General features: G+C 47.6%; 1 protein-coding gene across 3 annotated transcripts in view; it reads left to right on the forward strand.

The window, feature by feature from the left end:
- Window positions 1-22,426, forward strand: part of SLC43A2 (solute carrier family 43 member 2) — a 45,980-nt gene that overhangs the window by 6,256 nt on the left and 17,298 nt on the right. For all 3 annotated transcript variants that reach the window (XM_059669193.1, XM_059669190.1, XM_059669191.1), the window contains exons 3-5: window positions 8,369-8,570; window positions 9,629-9,684; window positions 10,516-10,592. In XM_059669193.1, coding sequence (XP_059525176.1) covers window positions 8,369-8,570; window positions 9,629-9,684; window positions 10,516-10,592 — 335 coding nt within the window. The remainder of the gene's footprint in view (window positions 1-8,368; window positions 8,571-9,628; window positions 9,685-10,515; window positions 10,593-22,426) is intronic.

Raw genomic sequence — 22,426 nt, forward strand, 5'->3', positions numbered from 1 at the left:
TTTGAGTGTTTTCAGGTATATTCTCAGAAGTGGAGTCACTGAGTCATAAGGCAATTCCATTTTTTTTTTTTTTTTTGGTTAATCCTCATCCAAGGATATTTTTCCATTGATTTTTAGAGAGATGGAAGGGAGGAGGAGATATACACAGAGAGAGAAATATCCAGTGGTTGCCTCCCGTATGCGCCCTGACTGGGGCCGGGGATTAAGCCTGCAACCAATGTACATGCCCTTGACCAGAATTGAACCCATGACCCTTCAGTCTGCAGGCCAATGCTCTATCCATTGAGCCAAACCAGCTAGAGCAGGCAGTTCCATTTTTTATTTTTTTAGGTAACCCCATACTGCTTTCCACAGTGGCTGCACCAGTCTGTATTCCCACCAACAGTGCATGAGGGTTCCCTTTTTTCCACATCCTTGTCAACAGTTGTTTGTTGATTTATTGATGATAGCCATTCTGATAGGTGTGAGGTGATGTCTTAATGTGGTTTTAATTTGCATCTTTCTGATAATTAGTGACATGAGCATCTTTTCATATCTCTTGGCCATCTGTATGCCCTCTTTGGAGAAGTGTCTATTCAGGTCCTTTGCCCGTTTTTTAATTGGGCTGTTTGTGTGTTTTGGTGTTGAGTTGTATACGTTCTTTTATTAAAAATTAATTTTAGAGAGAGAGGAAGGGAGGGGGGGAGAGAGAGAGAGTAACATCAATGTGAGAGAGAAACATCAATTGGCTGCCTCCCACACACACACCCAGACCAGGGATTGAGCTAATCTGGACATGCGTCCTGACTGGCAATTACACCTGTGACCTTTTGGTGCATGGGATGATGCTCAACCAACCGAGTCAAACCAGCCAGGGCAAGCTGTATAAGTTCTTTATAAATTTTGGATATTAACTCCTTATCAGATGTATCATTGGCGAATATGTTCTCCTATGCAGTGGGTTGTCTTTCCATTTTGTTGATAGTTTTCTTTGCAGTGCAAAAACTTTTTAGTTTGATATAGTCCCATTTGTTTATTTTTTTGTCTGTTTCTCTTGCCCTAGGAGAGATATCAGAAAAAATATTGCTACTAGAAATGTCTGAGATTTTACTGTCTATGTTTTCTTTTAGGATTTTCATGGTTTCAAGTCTTGCATTTAAGTCTTTAATCCATTTTCTGAAAAATATGTTTTTATTGATTTAAGGGAGAGGGAGATAAAGAGAGAAACATCGATCAGCTGCCTCCTGTATGCTCCCTACTGTGGATTGAATCCAAAACCAGGGCACATGTCCTGACCAGGAATCGAACCAGTGATCTCTTGGTGCGTGGGGCAAAGCTTAATCCACTGAACCACACCAATGGGCAAGTCTTTGATCCATTTTGTGTTTATTCTTGTGTATGGTGTAAGAAGGTGGTCTAATTTCATTTTGCACATATCTGTTCAATTTTCTCAGCACTATTTATTGAATAGACTATCTTTATCCCATTGTATGTTCTTGACTCCTTTGTCAAATATTAATTAACCACAAAGGCATGGACTCTCTATTCTGTTCCATTGATCTATATGCCTGTTTTTATGCCAGAACCATGCTGTTTTAATTACTATGGCCTTGTAATATGGTTTGATATCAGGTATCATGATTCCTCCAACTTTGTTCTTTCTCAAGATTGCTATGGCTATTTGGGGTCTTTTGTGGTCCTGTGTAAATATTTGTTCTGGTTCTGTGAAATACGCCATTGGTATCTTGATAGGAATTGCATTGACTCTATAGGTTGCTTTGGGTAGCATGGACATTTTAATGATATTATCCATGAACACAGTATATGCTTCCACATATTTGTATCTTCTTCAATTTCTTTCTTCAGTGTCTCATAATTTTCTTCTATTCACTTTGGGCTTTTTTTTTTTCTAGTTACTTTAAGTGTAAAGGTAGATTGTTTATTTGAGATTTTTCTTGTTTCTTGAGATAGGCCTGTTATGCTATGAATTTCCCTCTTAGGACTGCTTTTGCTGTGTCATAAATTTTAAATTGTTGTGTTCTCATTTTCATTTGTTTCAAGGTAATTTTTTATTTCTTCCTTGATCTCATTGTTAACTCATTCATTGTTTAGTAACATGTTATTTAGCTTCCATGTCTTGTGTGATTTTCAGTTTTTTTTCTTATGATTGATTTCTAGTTTCATACTATAATGGTCAGAGAAGATGCTTGATACAATTTCAATCTTCTTAAATTTTTTGAGACTTTTTCTGCCCTAACATGTGGTCTATCCTAGAAAATGTTCCATGTGCACTTGAAAAGAATGTATATTCTGCTGCTTTGGGATGAAATGCTCTGAAGATATCAATTAAATCCATCTGATCTAGTATATTTTTTAAGGCCGCTGTTTCCTTGTTGATTTTCTATCTGGAAAGATCTATCCATTGATGTCAAAATCCCCTACTATGCCACTATGCCCCAGCTGGGTGGCTTAGTTGGTTGGAACATCGTTTGTACACTGAAAAGGTTGTGGGTTTGATTCCCGGTCAGGGCACATACCTAGATTCGGGTCCAATCCTCGGTAGGGCACATATGGGAGGCAACTGATCTATATTTCTCTCTCTCTCTCTCTCTCTCCAACAAACATATCCTTGGTGAGGATTTTAAAAATCCCCTACTCTGACTGTATTACTGTCTCCCTTTATGTCCATCCAGATTTGCTTTATATATTTAGGTGCTCCTATGTTGGGTGCATAAATGTTTATAAGGGTTATATCCTCTTACTGGATTATTCCCTTTATCATTGTGTAGTGTCCTTAGCCTTTGTTTTAAAGTCTATTTTGTCATATATAAGTATTGCTATCCCAGCTTTTTCTTTTCAATTCCATTTGCATGAAATATCTTTTTCCATTTTTTTACTTTTAGTCTGTGTGTATCTTGGAGACAGCATATATGTGGTTTTTGTTTTCTTATCTATTCAGCTACCCTATGTCTATTATTATTATTATTATTATTATTTTAATCCTCACCCGAGAATATTTTTCCATTGCTTTTTAGAGAAAGTGGAAGAGAGAGGGAAAGATAGAGAGAAATATTAATGTGAGAAAAAAACATATTGATTGGTTGCCTCCTGTACACATCCTGATCAGGGCCTGGGCCGGGGGGAGCCTTCAACTGAGGTATATGCCCTTGACTGGAATCGAACCCGGGACTTGGGCCGCAGGCCGATGCTCTTTCCACTGATCCAAACCAGCTAGGGCTGGCCTATGTCTTTTGATTGTAGTACTTAAGCATTTATATTTAAGGTGATTATTGATAGGTATGTATTTATTGCCTTTTAACTATGTTCCTCTGTTGTTGTTTTTTTCTTCTTAAAGAAGGCCCTCTGACATTTCTTATACTATTTCTTGGAACATTTTCCCCAGCAGTCTTACACCTATTAACAAACTCCTTTAGCTTTTTCTTGTCTGGGAAGTTCTTTATTTCTCCTTTAATTTTAAATGATGGCCTTGCTGGGAAAGTAGTCTTGGTTGTAGGTCCTTGCTTTTCATCACTTTGAATATTTCATGCCAATCCCTTCTGAGGCATGAAATGGTTTACTACACCCAAGGGTCAGTGGTTGATAGCTTTTGAAAACTCACCCTTTCACATTTATTGCTGTGTATTTTGGATTTTTTTAAAAAGTAGCAATGGGCCCTAACCGGTTTGGCTCAGTGGATAGAGTGTCGGCCTGTGGACTGAAAGGTCCCAGGTTCAATTCCGGTCAAGGGCGTGTGCCTTGGTTGTGGGCACATCCCCAGTAGGAGTTGTGCAGGAGGCAGCTGATCGATGTTTCTCTCTCATCGATGTTTCTAACTCTCTATCCCTCTCCCTTCCTCTCTGTAAAAAATCAATAAAATATATTAAAAAAAAAAAAAAAAAGCAGTGACTTCTTAAAAAAAAACCAAAAAGTAGCAATGGGTAAGAAAGTCTAAAGGCTGGTGACCACAGCCTTAGGATGTGTCACAGAGAGGAGCTGGTGCCCTTAGCCCTCCCCACCAACCCTGCCCTCCTCCTTCCCATTTCATGACCTAATTTTTCTCCCCCACATCCGCTGCTCACCACTCCTGGTTTCTTGGTGTTCTATTCAGGTCCTGTCCAGCTGGGTTGGCTTTCCGGGACCTCGTGGGAAGGTCTTGGGGACAGTCCCATTCTCACCAGGTGACATTAGGTCCACCTGGTATTGCCCCAACTCTGTGACAGCCTTGTGCTCCCAGCATTTTCTCAGAACTGCCTCCAACCCAGGTAGTACAGCATCAGCACAGCCTGAAGGTTAAAAGCAGGAGCTTTGGAGTCTGACAGCCTGGATTCAAGTCCAGTTTCCCCAGGTATTGGCTATGAGACCTTGGCCAAGACACTTAAACTGTTCTGAAATTCCTGGGATACGGGGTGGGGGTGGGAGGCCGCTAAGTGACACAGGAGTGAATAGCATTGAACACAGCAGCCAGCACACACAGGCATTCTGTGACCACAGCGAAGGCGTTGGCCCTGGCCCACCAGCAGGGCCCTCTGACCGTCTGTCCTGCCTCTTGTTTGCTCTGTGTCTGAGGCTGACCTCTCACCTACATCCCCCCTGCTGCACTGGAGATGCTGCTTCCTGTTGCCGGATAGACTAAGGATTTGAGAAAGAGGGGAGGTCCTGGGGCAGGGACCATCAGCAGGGTGCCCCCCCCCCCAGGGGTATTCAGTAAGCAGCCAGTCAGAAGAGGCTGCTCAGGAATTCAGAGGCGCTGCTCCAGCCCAGCCCAGGGCCCTTTGCTCCCTTAAGCATCGTCTGGCCAGCTATTCTGGAGGCTCCCACTCCCTTTATTTCCCTGGGATGGGGGGAGCCCCCTCTTTGACCCAGAGATGTCAGAGCAGCCCGAGTGGGGTCACAGCACCCTCTTTTCTCCCCTGCCTTCTCTGTAAAGATTGTGTATGTGAGTCTTCTGTAAGTGAGGCGGACAGTACAGGCATTGTTCTCTCTTCCCTGCCCCTGGGTTTCCTCCTAAGCAGTCTTACGCCTGTTCTCAGCATACTCTGGCCACACCAGTTCCTGTCCTGTCCTCTTGGTTCACCTTCCCCAGCTGGGCTGGCTCAGGCCGCTCTGGCCTCCCACTGCAGTCACCTGTTTACTAAACAGGTGCGAGTGGGGTGCAGAGCAGGCTGGGCCGGTGAGGGCTGAGCTATGGCTGGGAGCAGAGGGGCACCCCAGGGCCTTGACGCTTCCTGGGTGCTTGTCTGATTGGTGTTTCTCCTGGCCCACAATGGTCCAGGTGGAAGAGGAGCCAAGGAAGAGAAGCAGCCTGGGTGTGATGGTGTGTTTGGGCACCTGCTGCATCTGTGTTGATTCGTGTGGGAAGTTTTACTGCCCACAAAGCTTCTGGGCTAAAGGATGGTTTAGGTCCCGCTAGGGTGAGGGGCACGCTCATGTTGCTCCATAGGCAGACAAGGGGCCGCTCAGACACCTCCACCCACTCCTGGCCGGTGTGTTGCTGGACATAACTGCCTGAGGCAGGAGGGCTGAGGGCCAGGCGGCCCTTTGGCAGGGACTTGTTTAAGCAGAGAAGGCCGGCAGCCCAAAGTAAGGTCCCCACCTCTGTGTGGAGTGGCTCTAGAATGAAAGATGGGAGGGACAGAGACCCCTCCTTCTGCTCTGACCTGTCTCCTCATTAGGCCCCTGTCTAGTTACAGGGGCGACCAGATCTCTCAACTATTCAGATGTTTGCACCCACCCCCCATTCTAGCAAATTAGGGAGACTGCCTTGGGTATTGTGCCCTGGGCTTTTACCTTCTCTCTCACCTTCTCTCTCGGTGAGTGCAGTCCTGGATTTAAGGGTCCCCTGTGGTTCCTCTCTGGGGAACCTGTGGGTAGGGTACCCTGGTGCCTCACTCAGAGAGAGTGCTGTCTCGTTTGCTGGTATCCCGTCCAGGCAGGGCTCCCTGCTCACAGCAGCAGACCCTGCAGCACTGAGTGCAGTGATGGGCTCTAGACCCTGTGTGGCCACAGTCAGGTCTCACAGGCCAGCAATCCTGGACCCTCCCTCCCATCCACCGGGTCACACCTGTGCTGGTTTGCTCATATCTGCACGCCAACCTGGAAGTGGCTGTCGTCCCATTTCACCTCCAGTTCCTGTTGCTGCTGGCAGAGCTGACACCTGAAGCCAGTGCCAACCTGTGAAGCAGCTCTGCCTTCCCAGAAGCTGCCCCACAGGGGGCAAGCGGCTCAGGCCGCGGCTACGTCAGTGTGTGTGACAGTGCTGAGCGGATCCCAATTGGCTCAGGTGACCCTGGTTGGCTGTTTTGGTTGCCAGTGTGGTGGGGCCTCTCTGGACAACAGCGGGCTGAGTGGGGTGGGAATCTGGCCTGTTAGGTGGTGGTTTTCTTTAAAATATGTTTTTATTGATTTCAGAGAGGAAGGGAGAGAGAGAAACATCAATGATGAGAAAGAATCGTTGGTTAGCTGCCTCTTGCATGGCTCCCAGTGGGGATCGAGCCTACAACCCGAGCATGTGCCCTGACTGGGAATCAAACCATGACCTCCTGGTTCATAGGTCAACACTCAACCATTGAGCCACACCTGCTGGACTGGCTTGTTAGGTTTTGTTTCTGTAGCTTCAGGAAGTTAACATTGTAGCTTTAATCTCCTTAAATCCCCTCTATCTTCAATTTGTATCCACTTATCCTATTTGCTTTTTTCTTTCTTGATCCTTTTGGCCATTGTGATCTGAGCCCATTGTTTTCATTAATTCAGTAAACAACTGCTCTGTAAAGGACCTGAGTAAGGTGTTGGGGACTCAGGTGATCAGAACGCAGTCCCTGCCCTCCAGGTCCCCCAGCCCAGTGGGAGACTAGACACATATTCATGCTACCACATGCAGTTATGGAATCTGCTGTGAGTTACTGTGCCGGGCTCTGCTGCCAGTCGGTTGCACCACTACCCCCATCCTGAGCCCCCAATAATAGTAATTATAATAACTTTCAGCTGTTACTTATTGAGCTCTTTCTCTGCTTGTGTGAGTTCTAGAATGTTATCTGGATTTTCCTGTCTTCCCTAAAACTCTAGGAGGTAGATACTAATTGTTAGATTATGCCCATTCTACAGATTTAAAAAACTGAGGAAGAGTAAGCTTAAGTCGTTTCTTCAAGGTCATACAAGTAGGAAGTGGAGGAACCAAAATGGGAACCCAGCACCTCACCCTCGAACTGCGTGCCCACAGGAGGCCTCTATTGTTAGAGTTGGCATATGGCATGATTCACCCAAAGTGCATCCTTTTCCATGACCTTGGGGCAGCCCTGAGAGGCCTGGGCAGGCCTTTGCAGACCTCAGCTTTACAGCCCTGGCGCCAGAGGGCCGCAATCTGGAGGCTCGCAGTTCTCTGAAGAGAGGCATTTCCTTGTCTCTCCCAGTGTTACCTCCAATCTAATCAGAGCCGCTCCTCTTTCTGCAGGATTAGTCAGCATCTCATAACTAGCAGTCCCAGCGAGGAGCGAGTTCTCAGCTGTGTTCTGGACCTGCCCCCCACCCTCCTGCCTTCAGCTGCCGCAGCACTTTTCCCTCCCTATTCTTGCTGTCTTGCTGCTGGTGGACTTTGGAGAGGGCCATTAAGGGCCAGGGTTATAGTACAGGTGTGGCCTCAGGGACGGCAAATGCGGTGACTCTAGGGAGGAATATTAGAAAGTAAAAGGTCTCAACAAGTGAAAGCAAATAAATTGGGACTATTTTTAAAAATCCTTTCCCAAGGTGTTCTACAATATAGTGTGTGTGGTGGTTGATAGCGTGAAAATGTGCGGGGAGGCGGTAGCATATGGGCTGCATGTTTGAGAAGTCACTGTGCTTAGCAGTAAAGGGGGCCCACTGCTCTGAACTGACCGAAGGGAACCCCAGGGCGTTGCAGTGAGACCAGCAGCTGCCCTTCCCAGGTGGCCTAGGGTTGGCTCCTCTGTACTGGCTGCAGCCTGTTTCCTTGGACAGAGCTGCTGAGAAGGCTCTCGCCACTCTGGGGTCCCACTGCCAAGGCTGGGGCCTGCGGTCACTCTAGACTGGGAATAGGTGACTAGAACAGGAATCCCAACCTGGGGCTCATGGGTGCTTCAAGGGACACACGAAGCCCCTGAAATTGTGGGTAAGACTGTGTGTGCATTTTCTGAGTCACGGGAGCATAGCTTTCTCTGTTGGGTTCACCAAAGGATCTATGATCCCTCCAAAGTTAAGAACCTTCGCATTATCATTCCAGGGGGCTTGGCACATGGGCATCCAAGCCTGAGTCCTCAGGAGGCCCAGAGACAACCCTGCCGTTCCCAGTGGGGCGACTGAATGTGCACCTGCCCCTCTGATCTTTGGGAACCCCTGCCATGACCCTGTGATCAGGTTTCTCTCTCTGCACTCACAGAGAATGTCACCAACGGCACAGCGGGTGAATCAGAGCAGGAGGAGGAGGTGAGCTGGATGAATGGTTGGCTCAGCTGTAAGGCCCAAGATGAGATGCTAAACTTGGCCTTCACCGTGGGCTCCTTCCTGCTCAGTGCCATCACCCTGCCCCTGGGCATCGTCATGGACAAGTACGGCCCAAGGAAGCTCAGGCTGCTAGGCAGGTAAGTGTGTGGGACCTGGGCTGAGTTCCCCACCGTCGGAATCCTGGTGCCTGCTACCAGGTACACTGTGGAGCTCCCTCAATGCCCGCCCAGAGTTTCTGCCCTTCTGCCACCAAATCAGTAGGTGCTCTGATCCTTGTCATGTGCCAGTTTTGCATATTCAAAAGGCCCAGGGCCCCAAGGCTTGCCTGGGAAGGCCTGGAGTTCTTGTCATTAAGAACACTGGCTTCCACACTGTGTATGACCTTCTACCCCTATCAGAAAAAAAGGTTTTGCAAAATGACTTCTAATATAAGCACATGGAGTTGTCAATTATCTATACATATGCCATTCTTAGTTTTTTATGTGCTTTGTGACACATATACAAAAATATAAATTAAAGTGGCTGAGATTAAAAGTTGTAAAATAGAAGTCCTAATATTTCCCCTACCATTGGCACCTGTGTGGATCATCAGGTGTACCCTCGGGGGGCGGGGTGTCCCTGGTCTGTAAAGTTCCAGTGTGCCAGGCTCAGGGTCAGTTCACCCTCTCAGGTCATGGTCTCCCCTAGCCTGTCCCCTTCGAATGATCATCTCAAAGGGCAGTGGCTTGCAGTGAGCGAGCCCTGTGACCAGAGAGGGAATGGGTGGTGGAACAGTTTCATTCACTTTTTGAGGGGGATTCAGGAGCTGCCACTCATCTCGCCTGTGCCCAGTGTGTCCCGTCCATCCCCTGGCTGAGCGAGCGAGAGAGGCCACAATCCACTCTCACTTCAGAGCCTTGGCCCCCTCTGGTCTGGGACGGGAAGGGGCAGTGCAGTGTGGTGTTTGCCAGATGTGGCTTCCAGGCTTGAATTCCTGCTTGGGCACTTACTAGTTGGAGACTTTGGAGAAATCAGTTCTTTTTTTTCCTCTCATCAGTAAAATGGGCCAATTATACTCCTTAGAATTGTTAAATCAAATAAAATATTGTATATAAAATTTCCAGAAATATCTAATACATAGTAAATACTCCCAAATAATAACAATATTAACAACAACAAGAAGAAGAAATAATGTATTATCTCTGCTTGTTTTTAGTGCCTGCTTTGCTGTCTCCTGCTTGCTGATTGCATATGGAGCAAGTAACCCAAATTGTGAGGACACTTTTCCTCCACCCTTTTGTCAGGGACTGGGGAGCGTGCCCATCTGCTCTAGGACGCTGTGCCAGGCCTGGTGCTCACTGCTCACGTTAAAGGGGATGCTTGTTAGGCCTTTAACCAGTTGCTTATCTCAAATGGGTGGCTGGGTAAAAGAACAATCGCTCCAGACTGATGTCTGAGGGAAGGTCCCAGGGTGTGTGAAACTCCCATCTCATCACCACGCCAGGCCAGTCCGCATGGCCTCATTGATCCAACCTGAGAGGCAAGTTCCAAGAACTAGGCCAGCCGCAGTGGTGTGTGCAGAATTGTCAGCTGTGTCCCTGGAGCTTAGAAGCCACCTGGTCCCCAACCTTGTTCAGGTGAAGCTGTTGCTTCAAGGAAGTTTTGAACAAACACCAAAATAAGACTTGAGTTTATTTCACCATCTATTGATTTGGGGACACCTGTATTTTTGGTTTCAGTGAAGCTGCTTCTCACTTGCTGCTCAGGTTAATGGAGAACAGAGGGTGGGGACACACCTTTTTAAAAGATGGATTTTTATTGATCAGAGAGGAAGGGAAAGAGAGAGAGAGAGAGAGAGACAGAGAGAGAGAGAGAGATATCACTGTTTGGCTGCCTCCTCACGCCCCACACTGGGGATCGAGCCCACAACCCAGGCTTGTGCCCTTGACCGGAATTGAACCCTGGACCCCTCAGTCGTCAGGCCGACGCTCTATCCACTGAGCCAGACCAGCTAGGGCGGGAGGCCCCTTTTGTAAGAGCCCAAGCCCTGGCCTCCCTGAAGCTCAGCTGCGGTGCCTGATTCTGTGCCTTCGTTTTCCTCAGCTCTCTCTGTGCTCATCTTCATCGCCCTGTCTCTGAATGGCTTTGGCGGGATGTGCATGACCTTCACCTCATTAACAGTGAGTATCCATTTCTTTAAGACCTCAGTTCAGTCACCGCCTTGTGACTTTGAGGCAGCTTTTATTGACTTCAATTTCCTTGTCTTCCACTCGCCTGCGTGTGCCTGGACATCCCAGCACAGAGGGCTGCTGCGGTGAAATGGCTGGAGAGCAAAGCCAGCCAGCAAGGCCTCCCCAGTGGGAGGCGGGGGTCCTGCAGCACAGCAGAGCACGGCTCTCAGAGAGGCCATCCCTGCCTGCTGGCCGTGGCTTAGGCACTCAGGAAGCCAGCTTGCTAGCCATGTGTCCAGGGAAGACGGGAGCAGGGAGGAAAAAAGCTACCACCCACTTTCTCTCTCTTATTTTCCATGACAGCCCTGGCGAACAGGGCAACCTAAAAACAAACCTCCCTCAGTCGGAATCTCCCCACCCCTAACCATCGCCTTTGTCCAGAACTGAATGAGAAGCTCAGGGGAGCACACAGGCGCCCTCTCCTTGGTTTCTGGGATGCCAGGACACAGAGAGCCCCTCTAGAAAAGGAGAGGTTTTCTCGGTGCTGAGCACCCCCTGATCAGTAGCACCAGGGCGCCACGGAAGGTGAGAGAGACTGCAGTAAGGCTCAGGCTGAAGGAAAGAAAGCCAAACATGTCTTCCCTGGGAGGAAGAGGGAAGCTCTCTGCAGGCTCGCCCAGTCCGGCAAGGGTGCCTTTCAGAGCTGGCCATTGGGAAAGAAGTGAGAATAATAGGCTCTTCAAAGAGATTTCTGTCCAACAGGAAAGCCTGGCTTGCCTCAGTTTCCCCAAGAAAACGTTTTTATGATATAATACCTACCATCACCTTTTGTAGGATACTCTGGTTTCTGATTTCTCTTTCCACAAAGGAGTCAGGAGTTGGGGGGCCCTTGTTTAGCTGTGCGGGACCGGGGTCTGCTGGTCTTCCTGAAAGGAAGCTTGAATAGGTGCTGGCACCTCCGTGACCCCGTGTCTGCAGGCTGTGAGCCAGAGGCCACGGGCCCAGTATGTCCTCTGGTCACCCTTCCTACACTTGGCCTTGTTAACTTTCCCTGGTGGGAAGGACCAACTGTCTGGGTCTGGCTCTTGGGAATGGAATATTCAGCGTGATCTCTTTAGGTGAGAAAGGCCATGGCACGGGGCCATGTATTCGGTGTGCTCGGGGCGGGGGTGGAACACACAGGTCCGGGGACTGTGGTTGCCCTGCTCCAGTGGTATGAGAGAGATTGGGTTTGTACCCTTTAGTGCATTTTTATTTTGATTTTTTAACCAGGTAGATTAAAGAGAAGAAATATATTCCCTCCCCCCACTCAAATACCCAGAGGCCAGTAAACGTCGAAACTGTAGGAAATCTGTTAGAACTGCCAAATTCCACTAAGTTGTGTAAACTGTGTAACAGGAGTCATGGTTCTGTTTGTTCTTTGACAGCGTGAAAATTATCAACTCTTTCATCAAAAGGAAAATTAAAAACCTGGCAGCACCCCTCATTTTAGTCACTCTATGCCTGTGTCATGGCAGTTCTGCATTTTGGGATAAGAGAAAGAGATGGTCCTTGAACTTGAGGAGTTTATGCTCTGAGATGCAGACAGATGCTTTACTGTGATAAAGCATAAGAGAAATGGATAAAAACCACCATGCCACAAATCCTCTAAGAAAGCCTTTACAATGAACTTGTAGTTGTCTAAGAAAACTTTAGGAGGCTATTAAGCTCATAAAGATCTGTTTTCTTTTTTAAATTATAAAACAAACATGTTCTTATTTTAAAAAGTTAATATTTTTTAAGTATAAACTATAGACTGTAAAATTTTATAAGCCCAGCTTTATCATTTTAGAATGTATCTCTTCAGTATTTAAAAAGAATCCGCAGATACCAATGTTATTCTTTTTTAAAAAGAAATACTGTTGCCCTAACCGGTTTGGCTCAGTGGATAGAGCATCGGCCTGCGGACTGAAGGGTTCCAGGTTCGATTCCAGTCAAGGGCATGTACCTTGGTTGCGGGCACATCCCCAGTAGGAGGTGTGCAGGAGGCAGCTGACGGATGTTTCTCTTCCATCGCTGTTTCTAACTCTCTGTCCCTCTCCCTTCTTCTCTGTAAAAAATCAATAAAATGTACATTAAGGAAATAAAAAGAAATACTGTTATAACTTGCCCTTTCCTTTTTCTTTTTCTTTTTTAAATATATTTCTTTATTGATTTCAGAGAGGAAGGAAGAGGGAGAGAGAGATAGAAACATCAATGATGAGAGAGAATCATTGATTGGCTGCCTCTTGCACGCCCCTGACTGGGGATCGAGCCCACAACCCAGGCATGTGCCCTTGGCCAGAATCGATCCTGGGACCCTTCAGTCCGAAGGCCAACACTCTATCCATTGAGCCAAACCGGCTAGGGCTTTCTTTTTTTAAAAAATATATTTTTATTGATTTCAGAGAGGAAGGGGGAGGGAGATAGAAACATCAATGATAAGAGAGAATTATTGATCGGCTGCCTCCTGCACTCCCCACCCCGGGCACTGAGCCTGCAACTTAGGCATGTGCCCTGACCGGAAATCGAACCGTGACTTCCTGGTTCATAGGTCGATGCTCAACCACTGAGCCACACTGGCCAGGCACAACTTGCCCTTTTCACTTAACAATGTATTTTTTTTTTAATTAAATCTTTATTGTTCAGATTATTACATTTGTTCCTCTTTTTTTTCCCCCCCATAACTCCCCTCCTCCCAGTTCCCGCCCCACCCTCCGCCCTCACTCCCCACCCACTGTCCTCATCCATAGGTGCACGATTTTTGTCCAGTCTCTTCCCACATCTCCCACACCCCTTTCCCCCCCAAGAATAGTCAGTCCATTCCCTTTCTATGTCCCTGATTCTATTATAATCAACAGTTCATTCTGTTCATCAGATTATTTATTCACTTGATTCTTAGATTCACTTGTTGATAGATGCATATTTGTTGTTCATAATTTGTATCTTTACCTTTTTCTTCCTCTTCCTCTTCTTAAAGGATACCTTTCAGCATTTCATATAATCCTGGTTTGGTGGTGATGAACTCCTTTAGCTTTTCCTTATCTGTGAAGCTCTTTATCTGACCTTCAATTCTGAATGATAGCTTTGCTGGATAAAGTAATCTTGGTTGTAGGTTCTTGGTATTCATCACTTTGAATATTTCTTGCCACTCCCTTCTGGCCTGCAAAGTTTCTGTTGAGAAATCAGCTGACAGTCATATGGGTATTCCCTTGTAGGTAACTGAGTTTCTTTCTCTTGCTGTTTTTAAGATTCTCTCTTTATCTTTTGCTCTTGGCATTTTAATTATGATGTGTCTTGGTGTGGTCCTCTTTGGATTCCTTTTGTTTGGGGTTCTCTTTGCTTCTTGGACCTGTAAGTCCATTTCTTTCACCAGGTGGGGGAAGTTTTCTGTCATTATTTCTTCAAATAGGTTTTCAATATCTTGCTCTCTCTCATCTTCTGGCACCCCTATAATTCTGATGTTGGTACGCTTGAAGCTGTCCCAGAGGCTCCTTACACTATCCTCGCATTTTTGGATTCTTTTTTCATTTTGCTTTTCCGGTTGGATGTTTTTTGCTTCCTCGCATTTCAAATCATTGACTTGATTCTTGCGCTCCTCTGGTCTGCTGTCGGGCATCTGTATAATATTCGTTATTTCAGTCCGTGTATGCTTAATTTCTGGTTGGTTCCCCAATATAAGATCGAGGGTCTTATTAGTTTTCGTGTAGATCTCATTAAGTTTATCGGCAGCTTCTAAACAGTTCTTGAGAGACCTTAAAAGTGTGGTTCTGAACTCTATATCTTCCTTTGACAATTTTGTCCTGTTTCTTTGTCTCCGCATTTTGTTATGCTTCCTTGGTGCACCCCCTAGTGGTCTTTGTTCGCAGTCTTATAGTTAAATCTTGATTGTTGTAGCTAATTCCAGGGAGGGTTTGACCTCCAGGCCAAGTGGCTATGAGAATCAGCTGTGTCAGCAGTGAGAGAACTTCTGTCCTCTAGGGAGGTGCTAATCTAGCCTTTGCCTGAGGCTATCCGGCAAGTGCCTCTGTGCAGGGCTTGGGCGGGGCGGGTCACACAGGATCAACAGGGTGGGCCAGAGAGAGCAGTTATGGCGGCTCTCAGTCCTGTCCCCAGGGGCTCTGCCTCTCTGAGTCCCAGCACCCGCTGCAAAGCTCGGAGAGAAAGCTGCACTCGCTCTGACCGAAGCCAGACAGTCCCGCTTCTCCCGTTTGAGTCTGGGTCCCTAAAGACTCGCCCAGATCTGGTGCTCAGAGTCTGCAACTCCCTCCCGATTGAAAACAACAACCGCGCCCTCCGCCGCCAGCCCGCTCCGAGCACTCCGCACCTCAGAATTTGACTTCAGCACTGCGCCTCCTCTGAGTGTCCGTGTGCGTTTCTCTTTCCTCCTAGTTGTAGGACTTCCACTCAGCCAGCGTTCCTGTGGTTCTGGGTGATGTCCCTTCCGTTTTTTGGTTTCACTTTTGAAGTAGTTGTTCAAAGCGGCAAACTCCGGCGTTAACCTATGCCGCCATCTTGGTTCTCCCCAACAATGTATTTTTTTACATCTTTTCCTGCCAGTGCTTAGAAATCTACCTTATTATTTTAAGCTCTCGAGATCTACCTCATTATTAAAGAGTTCCATGTAATTCTATAATACGATAAACCATAATTTATTTAACCAGCTTCCTACTAATGGACACTTGGGGTTGTTTCCAATTTTTCTGATTTATGACGCTGCTGAAGTGAACGTTCCTGTACATATATTTCTGTAAAATAAGTTCCTGGAAGTGGGATTGCTGGGCCGCAGATCAGTGTGTTTGAAATGTTAACGGATACTGTCACGTGGTCTTTCCAAAAGCTTATACTGTCTGTACATGATGCCATCCTACCCTGGCATATGAGAGTGCCTTTTCTCCACACCCCTTCCAGTACCCTGTCACTAATCTTTCAAACACTAGCGCATCTGATCTGGTAAAACATGATATTCCATGATTTAAAATTTTTTTCTTTAATGGTTAGTAAGACGGAGTATCTTTTCACCTGTTATTTGTGGTGGTTTGTATTCTGTGAAGTGCTGCTTTGTGTGTATTTTTCTACAGGATTACCTTTCATATGCAAAGCAATTAGCTCTTTCTGAGTGAGCAAGGGGTCTTACCCAGGGTTTTCAGGCTTCTGTTGGCCTGTGAATAAGCCTGAGGAGGGCTGTGCTCTCCCTTGAGATGATATGCAAACAGAGTGTGTTCATGCTCCGCAGGTGCATTTTTCTGCGGGAGGGTCCATTGCTTTCAGCAACCTCTAGGTCTCTGGAGGCCAAACGCACACAGCAGGGGTGTTCCTGTCAACGTCTCCCTTCTACTGGGAGGTAAAAGGCCACACAGGCCAGAGACTGACCAGGCAAGAAAACCGTCTGATCGGCACTTACTGGTAAAGTGTTTGGATAGCAGGGGCCTATTTAAGGAGGGCTAGTGGCTGGTCCTCTGAGGTCCCCGTTCTTGGGTCTAGAACACACAGACCAGCACACTGCGACCCCAGGCCAACTGGAGGCCACTCCAGGGAAGTGGGTGCTGTGAACAGTTTTATTGGTACACAGCCACGTCCACATTTCTTTTGTGCGGTGGCTGCAGAATGAAGTAGTTGTACAGAGACTATATGGCCTGTAAAACCGAAAATATTTTCTGTCTGGCCTTTTACAGAAAAAGTTTGATTTGAGAGGCACCAAGAAGCTGCTTAATCCCTGTCTTCTGTGGGAAGCGGGGGAGGGGGCTGACACACGTCGCACCCCACATCCCGCTGACCCTGCCCACTTCTAGTTACACAGGCCAGCTCCCTAAGCACTTTTCCTGAAGCGCTTTTTTGTTTTGTTTTGTTTTGTTAATTTTCACCTGAGGATATTTTTTCCATTGATTTTTAGAAAGAGTGGAAAGGAGGGGAGAGAGAGAGTGAAACATCAGTGTGAGAGAGACCCATAGATTGGTTGCCTCCTGCACATGCTGACGAGGGCTGGGGATCAAACTTGTTTTTCTGTTTTTTGTTTTTTCTGAAGCGCTTTTTAAGTCCTCTCCTTCCCCCCCACGGCTGCTCCTGGCCTGAGGCTTCTCCGTGGGCACCCTTCTGTCTCCTGAGGCTGCAGAGGCGGGCTCCCAATGGCTGCTCCTCCTCCAGGGCAGACCCTGAAAGGGGGCTGAGCAGCAGGTCAGCAGGGCAGGCCTGGAGCTCTGGGCAGTGGGCCAGGGCAGGCCGCAGCTTCTGCTGAGCGGAGCTGAGTCTCGCACTGACACAGCCCAGGCCTTTAGAAAGCAGAACTGTCGGGAGCAGCTCCCAAGATGCCGAGCCAGCAGCACATGGCACTTTGTTTGTGTCTCCCACCCATACTCTAATTTGGGGGACAAAGGAGTCTTCAGGGTCGCCTTTAGGAGCATCTGAATCAAGTCTCTTACAGCTGCGGTGGGGCCGTGGATTATTGCTTCATGATAACCTGGGAATTGGGGGGGGATGCGTTGTCATGGAAACCTTATTTTGGGGACTTTCTGAGTCCCAGTGGGTTTAGTGTTGCATGGGTTGTGGTATAAAGATGTACAGGCCCTGTAAGCTGTTACCTCAGTTGGTGGAGAGGGGCCCCAAATTGGCAAAATTGCCTTTCCCCACAGGCCAGGATGGGTTGGCAGATAGGCCTCCTTCACAAGGCCCAAAAGGTCTGCCGATGGGCGATCCTTCCCTCTGTGGGGGGGGCGGGGGGGCTCAGAGGGCCAGGGGGATCCATACCAGGGGGCTACCCGACGGCCAGACTGGGCTCCCAGGTCCCTGCAGCAGAGGGTGATGTCCTTAGGGGAGGGTGCCAGGTCGTTCGAGGGGTGCAGAGCACTCCCCAGGTGCCGAGCCTCATCCTCCCGCCCCCTGCCCCCACCTGGACAGCACACTTTGGTCTGTTTGCTCAGTGCTTTGCATTTGTACAACCCTTTAACTCGCTTCATCGGCCGGAGCACAAATACCAGCCAGGGCTGAGCCGGCGTCTTTGGGTCGCCACCCCACAATCCAGGGCCTGGGTTGCTTAGAGATGGGAGCAGATGCAGCCAACATTGTGGACATGTCTTTTACACTTCATTACTCTGACCCCTGTCCGTGTGGGCAGGACGGGGAGTTCTGAGCTGAAGCCTTCACAGAAAAGTGATTATAAAACGTTGCCAAGCTCCTTGATGAAAAATTTCTCTGTGGGCTTTTCCTATTCGATTCAGTGAAGTCTGACTTTGAACCTGAGGAAGAAATGATCCCGTGGTAGTGGGGATCTGAGTCTGAAGGAAACAGAATAAACATCCCTCTGGCAAAACCTGAGAGGAGAGGAGGGAAGGATTGGGATGCAGCCATGAAGCAGGTGTCCCGTGAGGGGTTGGAGGTTAGCATTCTGCTCAGCTGACCTGTTTCTACGGGACACGGTCAGCTCGGTCAGCTCTCCGGGAGCCCAGGGCCAGGTGAGCAGGACTCGCCCGTTCTCCCTCTCCGTTTCTGTTCTGTGCCTTGTGAACCCAAAGCAGTCAGCTGATCGCCACTGGCCTGGGAAAAATTCATCCATCGAGGGTTCCGCATTGTGAACTTGCTTCAGCATGTGACAAGTTCAGGGGTGGACAGAAAGTGTAGTGGGGCACCGGCGGGGCTGGACCTGGCTGAGAAGGCAGATGAGGCGGCCGGGGGAGTGGAGGCCCTCCTCCCACCCCTTCAGCAGTGAAGCGGAAAGGTGACCACAGGGCCTGCTTCTGGCATTAAGTGCTTGGAGCTGCCAGGTGGTTTGGGTTAGGAAATAGCTCGGCTTTGCTGAGTCTGCTTGTCTAGACTGGTACCTGGATCCTGGCCTGTACAGGTTGTACGGAGCCCTGGGTGTGTACACCAGCCACTTGAGGACAAGGCTCACCTCTGGAAGGGGCCTGAGGGCCAGCATGCCAGCCTCCACCCAGGCTGCACGTGGCAGCTCCCCAAGGGCCAGGGCTCAGGAAGCCACAAATGTGGAAAGTCAGTGTCAGGTGGCTACACAGGGCCCTTCTGTCCCTGCCTACCAGCAACCCCAAGGGCTGTCTTGGGGGCCCCTGGGTAGAGAGACATCTTAGAGGATCTTCTAGGGAAGACAGCCCATCCTCACCGCCCTGCAGCCTCGGCCTCTGGGGACTCTCATCTAGTAGCCTTGCTCTGTGGCCAGAAATCCAGGGGAGGGGCCGCCTGCAGCTGCTGTTTTCCCCTCTGGGAAGGTCACACAGCCCAGGCCTGTTTCCCGGGCAGCTGAGGGGCTGAGAGAATGAGTCACCAACAGCATTCCCTGGGAGGGAGCAGGCCGGCATGGAGGGCCCCGCAGAGCCCACGGCAGCCCTAGCCTCGCAGGCAGGGGTGGTGGTGGAAGCACTCAGAGCTGGGGGACGGGGCCTGCACTCCCCGCACCTGTGAGTGCAGTGAATCCTGAGTCAGGAAACAGCCTCTGTTGAGTGTTTCCCCCGCATCTGTCATTGCAGCACGGCTCCGGCTTCCTTCTTGGCAGCCGAGCTGGCTCTTCCCCTCCACCTGGCCCTTGAGGCCCACACTAAAGCACTCTGCTCAGGACTCAGCCATCACTCCATCACCAGGCTTCTGAGCAGCCATTATGTGCGGCTGAGGTCGAGCAGAGGCAGAGGAGGGAGAGAAGGAGGAAGGAGAGGCGTGGAGACCAGTGGGAGGAGGAGACTCAGGTAGGAAGATGAAACAGGAGAGTCCACTTGATGGTGTGGCCCAGGACCAGGGAAGGTCAGCCAGGGAAGGTCAGGGGGCGGGAGGAGCCGAGGGGTCTAACCGTTGGACTCTAACAGGAGGATCAGAGGAAGAGCAGACAGACGCTGAACACGGAACACAGACACATGAGAGGTGTGAGGGTCTTTGCTTTGGGGCCCAACTGAAGTGTGTACAGAGCAGCCCAACAGTTGTGCACATAAACTTGACCTCCTTTGGATTCCAGATTTGACCCTTACCAGCTTGGGGGTGTTCCATGACTTTTCTAATCCTAAAGGGTTTTAACCATTAAGTGAGTTTAAAAAGTGACACCTGCCCCCATTAAGGTTGTTTGGAGGTTTGTTTTTTAATTTTAAAAATACATATTTTTATTGATTTCAGAGAGGAAGGGAGGAGAGAGAGATAGAAACATCAGTGATGAGAGAGAATCTTCGATCGGCTGCTTCCTGCACGCCCCACACTGGGGATCGAGCCCTCAACCTGGGCATGTGTCCAAATTGTAACCTCCTGATTCATGAGTTAATGCTCAACCACTGAGCCACGCCAGCTAGGCCTGTTTGGAGGGTTTTTAAGATAATATATACAGTAGATATTACAAATAGTTGCTATTATAATGATGCCATTATATTATAATAACATATTATTATATTAACATAATCATGCTATATATTATTATATACCACCACTTAATAATAAGGAAAATCCTTTGATCGTGCCGCCCCTGGGCACAACAAATGGGGAGCTTTCTGGCAGGCAGGACAGCTTTGGGAGGAAGGGAAGGAAGTGGCTTAAAAGATCACACAATTAGTATTAACATTTAAAAATAATCAGTGTCCACAGGGAAACCCTCTCTTCTGCTGTGCTTGTTATGCTTCTGTGTCCGCGGCTGCCAGGATGTTTATGCTTTGGGTTTCATTGGTCAAGGTCATTCTTGATGTTCTTTTCAGAGAGATTTCACCTGACAGAAATGCTAAAAGCTGAAAAACACTTTGACTTCCTATTTCAACACTTCTGTTATTAAAAAAAAAAAAAGCCATGAACTAAGAAATTAAATGGCAAACTAGGAAAACATACCTGCAGTGTATGAATAAACTGTGACTGCCTTATATATAAAGAGCCTAATCAAAATCAATATAAAAATATTAACATCCTTATGGGGAAAAAAGGACAAATGGAGAATATAAATGACTTTTAAAACTGTAGAAAAACGTTCAAAGTCAGTAATTAAATAAATGTATGTTTTTTAAATTTTAAAGTTTTCTTAGTCATGGAAAATTTAAATATATATGGTATTGGAGAGAATAGTACAATGAACCCCACATACCCCTCTTGCAACTTCAACAATTAATCAGCTCATTCTTGTTTCATTTCTGCCTCCACCCACCATCCAGGTTACTTAGAAACAAACATCAGTCACTAATTCATTTCATTCATATCCTCAAAGAAATGGATTTTACCACAGCAGGATATTGGTGAAGTGGCAAATATTAAAAATAATGGTAATGAACAATGTTGGAATGGCTACAGTGAAACAGGCACTCTACTATGCTGCTGGTGGGAAAATTGATTGGTATAAGTTTTCTAGAAGGCAATTTGGCACAGAGTATGACAACTGATTCTCTTTCGGGACTTTATCTTAAGGAAATAATAGCTATATGCACATATATTTATCTTCAAAGATGTTCATTTAAGGATGTTCATTGGTTGTTTATGATAAAAATTAAAAAGGCCCTGAAGGCCCGGCTAGTGTGGCTCAGTGGTTAAGCATTGACCTATGAACCCGGAGGTCTTGGTTCAATTCCCGGTCAGGGCACATGCTCAGGTTGCAGGCTCCATCCCAGTGTTGGGTGTGCAGGAGGCAGCCGATCGATGATTCTCTCTCATCATTGATGTTTCTATCTCTCTCCCTCTCCCTTCCTCTCTGAAATCAATAAAAATATTAAAATAAATAAATAAATAAAAGGCCCTGAGGCCCAACCTCAAAGAAATGCATAAAATGTGGACCAGATAGTCATTACAAACTATGTTGAAGATGAATATGAAATTAGGAAACATTTATAATATAGCAAAAAAGAAAAAGTTTATAAAACAATATTTAGCATATGATCCCAATTTTGTTATAAAGTTATAGGTATTTATAGGAAAAAAGTTAAAGGGAAATATATCGAGATGGTCACGTGGTTATATCAGGGTGTTTTTTATTTTATCCTTTTTTTTTTTTTAATATATTTTATTGATTTTTACAGAGAGGAAGGGAGAGAGATAGATAGTTAGAAACATCGATGAGAGAGAAACATCGATCAGCTGCCCCCTGCACATCTCCCACTGGGGATGTGCCCGCAACCCAGGCACATGCCCTTGACCGGAATCGAACCCGGGACCCTTTAGTCCGCAGGCCGACGCCCTATCCACTGAGCCAAACCGGTTTCGGCTATTTTATCCTTTATGTGTACTTGGTTTCAAATGTTTTACAGTGGACATGCATTGCTCTTCTAACCAGGAAAAAGAACCATAATTTAAAATACAGGGTGTTGATGCTGGGAACTCTGAGTGGTATGGTTTGCCCTGAGGCTCTATGCTCCCCTGGTAATGACCCTGCTGACCAAAATAACATGTTGGGGAGAAGAATTTTCTTGGTGTTGCTGAGAATGTCCTAGGCCAGGAGAAGCAGGGCAGCGAGGAAGGCAGCTGGAAGGCTACTGCCCTTGTCCAGACATGAGGGTGGGGGTCTCTCCCAGGGGCAGGTGGGAAGGCAGCTCTTCTCCCAGCTTTCTGTTCTTCCCTGTCCTGGATCTAGTTGTGGGGAGAAGACTCCAGAAGATCAGATCAGAGTTGCATATTGGCCCCAAACCCCTGTTGTTCTGTGGCCTGTAGGCTGGGTTAGGGTTAGGGCACGCTGGAGCTTAAGGACAAAGGGAAGGGGCTAGCTGCCTGCTTCCCTGGAGTATCCCGTAGCCTGTTGAAAAGTTTGAGCTTTGTGCGTAAGGGGGGCACCAACAAGTGTCCCCCCGGCCTGACTCTGCACCAAGTGGCCTTTGCTACACCAGGCCCGTGTCCTCCGTTCACTCTTCTGGTGGATTCTGAGCCCTCTTGGATCCTTT

This window comes from Myotis daubentonii, chromosome 16 (assembly GCF_963259705.1).
Source record: "Myotis daubentonii chromosome 16, mMyoDau2.1, whole genome shotgun sequence".
Lineage (NCBI taxonomy): Eukaryota > Metazoa > Chordata > Mammalia > Chiroptera > Vespertilionidae > Myotis > Myotis daubentonii.